This window comes from Pholcus phalangioides, unplaced genomic scaffold (genome assembly GCF_987345545.1).
Source record: "Pholcus phalangioides strain wild (caught in Gottingen) unplaced genomic scaffold, Ppha-v1.0 ptg000011l_1, whole genome shotgun sequence".
NCBI classification, from domain to species: Eukaryota; Metazoa; Arthropoda; class Arachnida; order Araneae; family Pholcidae; genus Pholcus; species Pholcus phalangioides.
In genome coordinates this window covers 48253779-48261143 of record NW_028301604.1, presented here as the reverse complement: position 1 = coordinate 48261143, position 7365 = coordinate 48253779, and the positions used below count along the sequence as shown (strand labels likewise).

The following is a 7365-nucleotide window of genomic DNA, read 5'->3' as shown; positions in this document are numbered from 1 at the left end:
AGTACAAAATGTGCATTTAAAATACCAAAAGTGCATCAAACACCTCAGAATATGCATTAGAAATCTTGAAAAGTCAAAAATTCCGAAATATGTATTAAAAAAATGAGAAAATCATGCAAAAATAAGCTGATGTGTTTGTAAAATGCATCTTTTCTATTTCTTAGTGCATATGTATTTACTTTCAAAACATATCCCCTCATATGGCTACATATATCGCATATTCAAATATCTTCTTCATATTTTTACTCAAGCATTTTTTTAATTTTCAATTTGTTGTAGCTGCTCAATAACGAAAATAGCGTTAACCAAAGAATTTCGACACTATTTCTAAAAATATTTAACACTTTGACATATCTCTAGAAATAGCCTTTACAATAAAACGATTAATATTATTCGTAAAATACTTCATAAATTTCACCTGCGGGGTGAAAAAAATAACCAAAAAATTATTTTAAAAAAATTGAGTGAGCTTAAACAAAACTTCAAAAATATGCACTTATACTGAAAATTCTTTGATTGTATGCATTTATATGCATTTATGCTAAAAAATACCAAAATATGCAAATGCATATGCACTTGCATATAATCCGAGCTCTAGTCATTAGTCATCTCACTGGTAATTTTCGTATACGTCAGCAATCACTCTAAAATTTATGTCTTTTGCGGTGACAATATGCTAGAACTGTTGCAGCAACGCTTTTTCACTGCATACAAAAATTTTGTATGCTACGTAAAAAAGGCTGATGCGAAATGTAGCCTTTTTTTTCAGAAGCAAGGAAAAAAACCCCTTGATTTGTTCGGACTGGGAGAGGGAGGGGATTATTAGAGGGGGAAGTGAGCGAAATCACGTGATTCAGTGTACACGTCATTAAAGCCATTCCGTACAATACTTTTTGCGGGAAAACGCTTTAAACGAGAAATCTCGATGAGTATCAGTAATAAGAGTTGACACCAGAGAGTCGCAAAATAAGTCGCACTAAGGAGGAAAACGTTATACGCGGGATCCACTGTATTTTGTACAAAAGCTTGCAAAAAAGCTGTCTCAGTATCATAACCCGCCCACGAGAGTGGGGCTATGAGAGTGGTGTCATGCCTAAGTTACTGGTGATGGGCATGGTGGACACAGAAGCATTCAACGGAACGTTCCATTTGAACCCTTTCGACTTCAAGCACAACAACGTCAATTTTGTTTCTGTTTCTATCGATGGGAGACCCGTCCTCCACACGTCACTACATCCAGACTTTAGGAACAGACACGTCATCAGAGCCTACAACACCCTCTTCGTGGGCACCGGAAGGCCCGGAGAAGATAAAGGATGTGACGTGAGCAGAGAAGAATATGAAGCCGGCGGTAACTGCCTCTTCGCATTCAACCTGATACCTGACATGAGCGACTGCGGACACGTGCACCTACAAAAGCAGGGTAATCTGCGAATGGAACTCAAGTTCTCCTCAGCCTTGACGAAGACCGTGTCGGTTATTATATTTGCCGAATTCGAATCGCTGGTGGAAATAACAAAGTCCAGAAGCGTATTGTGTGACTTTGCGGGATGAACACTAAACGGATAGAGCGCGCCCTCTTGACACACCTCCACACGCGCTAAAGGCTTTCCTAGGTGTTTTTGCGAGTGATAATTTACCCGAAAATGTGATCAAGTATCCCGCTGTACTGGTTGTGAACACGGACAGAGAGAATGAACCCGGAACGCACTGGTTGGCTATTTACATCGAAAACGAAGCGAGAGCTGATTTCTTCGACTCTTACGGGAACCCGCCTACCTATTTCAAGAAGTCACACATAAGCAGATTTCTATGACGCTACTCGCGCGTCGACTATAATGACGTCATGCTACAATCAGATAAGACAACCGTGTGCCGTCACTATGTGATTTTTTTTTATCTATTTTCGATGTATCGGCGAAAGTATGAATAATATTGTATTGCGTTTTAATATGCAAAATGATATGAGCGTAGCAAACTTTGCAAAGAAAAATTTTTCTGTTAAATAAAAAATGCATTAATAATTTTTTGTCATTTACTATGGAACCTTTCAAGCTGACACATCCGAGCACCGTGCTCATTGCCGGACCTACCGGCTCGAGAAAACTTATTTTCTCAGAGAGCTATTAAAACACAGAAACGAAATGTTTCGACAGCTTCACCCGAAGCGAGTTATATGGTTTTACAGTGAATATCAGACTTTGTTGGAAGACATGGAAGACTACGTGGAATTTCGAGAGGGGAGCAATTTCGAAAGCATGGAAGAAGACAGCTTAGTGATTTTAGATAATCTCATGAACGAGCTATCTGGCGAGAAAAAATTAGCAAACCTTTTCACAAAGTACAGCCACCACAGAAAATTTACCGTGATTTTCATAGTGCAGAAATTTTTCATCAGGGGCGGGAAATGAGAAACGTTTCTCTGAACGCACAGTATATGTTTCTATTCAAGAATAGAAGAGATGACAGTTAAGTGACCCACCTGGGATGTCAGCTGTTTCCCAGCACTGTTAATGGGGCAGACGCAATATATCTATAAACCCAGAAAATGAAACTTTACATTTTCGAAGATGACGGCAGTGATAGAGGTCGAGGGTTTGCAGCTGTCGGATAGAACGTTCATAATCAAGGAATTGGCGTGGTGCTTCACGCATTCGAGAGAGAATTTTCACTCTGTATACAAACCACCCAGCGGAATTATCTCCTAGAGATAGACACCAGTGCCTCTACGTCACCAACAACATACACGAAATATCGTGGTCGGCGGGTGATGTACCTTTTGAAATGCTGGAGCAACATTTGCAACGATTATCAAAAGTCATATTGTATACGAAGGGCCATGACAAGTGTCGGATGCTACTGCAACAGTACGGGTTAAAAGTCTATAATCTCGATGCCATTCTCTGCCCCAACATTGTGGATTTGCCAGAAGTGAGCGCGAACTGTCATCGCCACGAAAACATGATAAAACACTGCGCGCTGAAGAAGCATATAGCATATGGTTGGAATGAAAATACCGTTATTTAAAAGTATGGCATTGTAGAAGCAACAAGTGCTCCGTCTACTCTCTGCCTGTCCGAGGAATAAACGCAAGGACTTATTGAAGAAATTACCGAAATCAGCGTTAAAAACAGTCTGCGAGTGCTCACTCAATATTTTGAAGGGTGTCATTCCGTTATCCTCAAAACAGAAAAATAAACTGAAAAGGCATAGAAATACACTTCGCAAACTCGCCTGCGAAAAGACGCCGCTATATGAGAAAAAGTGCGTGCTGATTTAGAAAGGAGGTTTTTTGTTCCAATTAATCCCAGCCGCTATACAAACCCTCGACACTTTGTTCACGAGATAATGGAACATGCACAGAAATTCGCTCTGGTTCCTGAACAATTGTTATCCCGTCATGTGACCACGAAAGAGCAGCTTTCTGAGTTGTACAACGAGATGTTGAAAATACTGCGAAGCAAGGAGCCCGAAGCTATAAAAATTAAACTCTATCAGATTCTGCTGAACAAGATAATCAACATCGCCGAGAATAATCCACCGCGGTTACCGCAGAACCGAAAATTTAAGAAGTAAAAAAAGAGAAGAAAAAGAAAGTTGACGAATTGCCAATAGCTGTAGCCAATAGATTTCTGTTCCGAAATCGCAAAGGGGACACTCAGAAAAAATTTTCACACATATAAATAAGCATCCGAATATATTGAAAATTAATTATAATGGTTCGATCGTTTATAAGAGCAGACTCATCAAAGGCAGTGACATTCGTGATTTGATATCAAGTGTGGTCGGTCGAAGAAAATCACTCGTGGTGGGTCAAGAGATTTTCATGGAAGCGCTAAAAGAAACCGGAGCTCCGAGAGATTATATAAAAAACCCATTTTTGAAACATATTTGGTTAGAGCTTTGAAATGCCAACAGCTGTGATCTACGATCAGGGAATCACATGGAAAACGGATGTACCGAACTGCGAATTTCAGAGTCATGGAGAAGTGATAAGACACAAGAGAATGGTCACCATATTCACGATACTGATTGTTATATTATTTACTCTTATAGCAACAACAAATAAAAATCAAATGGACTTTGAAAGATGTAATTCCTCTCTTCCGCTGGGAGGAAATATTTTTCTCACGTATTGCAATAAAACCTACGATATACGTTATTTCAACGAAATTCGCCCACTACGAAAGCCGTTAATCTCACCAGTGCGCAAATGTATATATTTATTCACGAGTCTGCAGATGTACTCATATACAACTGAATAAAATTTTTCTATTATACGTTTTAATTCTTTTTTTGAAAATAAATGTAAATAAACTAAACAATTTGATTCGCGACATTAAATAAATTTAATTTGAAATTTACTCGCGACAAGAAAACAATTTGATTCGTACTTAAAATTATAAAAACCTTTAAATATATAATAAAACTGACCTCTTTCTTCTTTTCCACATATCCACTTGGTCCTGCTTATACACGCATGTTTTTTGCTATTAGAGCTCGTGGGCCTCTTCTTCCTTAGACACTCTTCGACATAGTAAACATATATATGATTGTCTAACCTTCCTATTTACAGTGTGCGGCCTTCCCAAATAGTATTGTCACAAGTCGGGGTGGGAGGGTGAGTAGGCGTCCAGCGAAGCAAAGCAGAACTCATTTCAGATTACTAAAGGTAATGGAAAAAACACAAAAGTCCAGCCGACATCCACTGAAGAAGGGAGGGGGTTATCTTCTTCGGAGAGCTATCTATGGAGGGTGTTGGTACAGTAGTCAGGACGAAAAGAAACGGGTTCTTTCCGTGACTGGAGGCCGCTGCACCTTTCCCAGCTGACCACAAAGAACATTTCAATAGTTAAATTTCATCTCTCTTTGAAGGTAAAAAGACAGGATATTCCACTGATTTTAACGACGCCCGCCATATGAGAAAGAATCTTCTGCAACAAAGATGCTTTTATTGGCTCCGGTCGAGGCTTTTTGGTGAGCGTGGGAGTGGGCTATGGTTGACCATCTGGGGGAATAGAAACAGTGCTATAAATCGAATGGAAGAATTTGATTACAATATGATTTTTTTTAACTTGTTTGAGAATCGAAATGGGAGGAAGCTGGTGAATCCGGAACAACATCCGTTTGCAGTCACTAATTTGAATATAAAGAAATCATGGTACAGAATGGTAGGCGGGGTCACGCGATTCCGTTTATTGGTTCTATAAAGAGAGCTCTCCTCATGTGACGTTTTCCTGAAAAGAAGGGAGGGGGAGGGCAAATGTGGAGCTTGGCAGAACCCACATTTTTATTAATTGTATACAGTATTACAAAACTGCATTCGGTTATAAATGCAGGATTACCAACAAAACGGAAAAAAATGTTCATTTTACACTTTGCCGAAAAAAAACAAAGTAAATATCAAACATAGCTACTCATTTCTGATAAGTTCACAAGTTTTGTATTTTGTGATAGTTTTCTTTAATGGTAATTTATGAACAAACACCACAATTCAATCTTAGAAAATTCAAATTTTAAATCTTCTGAAAGGATGTGAACATAGTGCGTCCGTATTTCCGATTCTGGAAACCCGATGTTCATTTTCGTTTCAAAAAACAATTTCCAAGAGATTGGCCTATTGAATCACATGATATTCAACTGTCAATTAACCGAGTAGCATTTTTAAAATTCGCAAGCATTTGACAAGCATTGCTGAGCATTTAGCAAGAATTTCCGAATTTAAAAATAAGCATTTAATAAACTTTATATCAAATGTGCGGCGGATGCGGGGCCTTATGTTAAGTTCATAAACAAAACGTCATATAGTGATTGTTTTTTTTTCCCCGATACAGCGACGCATACGTTTATGTGGTGCTTATTCGAATTATTCCTTCTTATTACATGTACCGCAATAAAAAAAATATACGCAATGAAATATAGAAACAAAAGACCACAATAAAATATATATTAGTTATTGCTCATTTCGTTTTTAATTCTAATAAAAAAAATTAATTGCCACTCAGTAAATCCCACATTGATTCTAAATACGAATCAATTTAATATAATAAATAAAATTATCTGGAAACTGAACATGCCAAGTTTTGGAAACAATAAAGTTTCGTTGCGCATTTTTGGTCACTGATTTTTAACCTGGCTTATTTTTTGAATATCATGTAAACTTTTTTTCACAAAAATTGATTTCGGTATAACAGAAGAAAATCCATAAAATATGTATTATTCTAACCTTTTAAATACTAAAGTAACTTTTCAAAGGATTTTTTACGCAGTCTATACTATAGTTTTTTTATTATGTAGCTTTCAATATAAAAGTAGCATAAGGAAAAGAACAAAAATAGAAGGAATAAAAGCAGTTTAATTAATAAGAATTTCCTTGTTTCTAAGTATTTACTGAGATATTTGGGAGAAAAAGCGGCAAAAACTAACGGACAACGCTTCTTTCCCAACTTTTCTCCGATTTTTGAATTCAGATATCTTTGCGAATACTGCACTTAGAAACGGGGAAATTTCTTCGTTAGGGTCAGAAGAGACTGGGAAACAACTTTTTAATTTGTTTTTGGGCACAGGTTGTCCATATAAAAGGTTAATTTTTCTTATTTTAATAGCTCTACAATCCCTTGAAACATGAATGACGTAACTGAAATTTCTGACTGTCACGTTTTCTTGCTATTCCCATTTTGAAAACCGTCAGGCGATTGTGGGACACTCTGTACATTCAAGTAATGCAAGCATTTAAATCACAGGAGTGCACAAACCGCTGACGGGCCCCGTCTAGAATTTTAATCGGCCTACGAAACGGCCTATGATCACCATGTATCATTCGCAATTCTTTTGTATCTTTTCATAATTGCATTGTTGTCTATGTGCTCACGTGTATATACGCTGAAGAGCCAAAAACACTGGTACACCTGCCTAATATCGTGTAGGGCCCCCGCGAGCCGGCAGAAGTTCCGCAACACGACGTGGCATGGACTCGACTAGTGTCTGAAGTAGTGGTGCAGGTAATTGATACCATGAATCCTGCAGGGCTGTCCATAAATCCGTAGGAGCAAGAGGGGGTGGAGATCTCTTCTGAACAGCACGTCAAGCCATCCCAGATATGTTCAAGTCTGGGGATTTAGGTGGCCAGCGGAAGTGTTTAAAGTCAGAAGAGTTCCTGGAGCCACTTTGTAGCAATTCTGGACGTGTGGGGTGTGGCATTGTCCTGCTGAAATTGTCCAAGTCCGTCGGAATGCACAATGGACATGAATGGGTGCAGGTGATCAGACAGGATGCTTACGTACCTGTCACCTATCAGAGTCGCATCAGGGGTCCCATATCACGCCAACTGCACACGCCTCATACCATCACAGAGCCTCCACCAGC

The 7365-nt window shown here is 38.6% G+C and overlaps 1 protein-coding gene across 1 annotated transcript; it reads left to right on the top strand.

Annotated features, from left to right (window-relative positions):
• The first annotated feature begins 1089 nt into the window (after positions 1-1089).
• Positions 1090-1554, top strand: LOC149080508 (uncharacterized protein F54H12.2-like). The gene has a single exon (XM_089238776.1). It carries the CDS (start codon positions 1090-1092, stop codon positions 1552-1554), a length of 465 nt encoding a protein of 154 aa, XP_089094902.1.
• The last annotated feature ends 5811 nt before the right edge of the window (positions 1555-7365 follow it).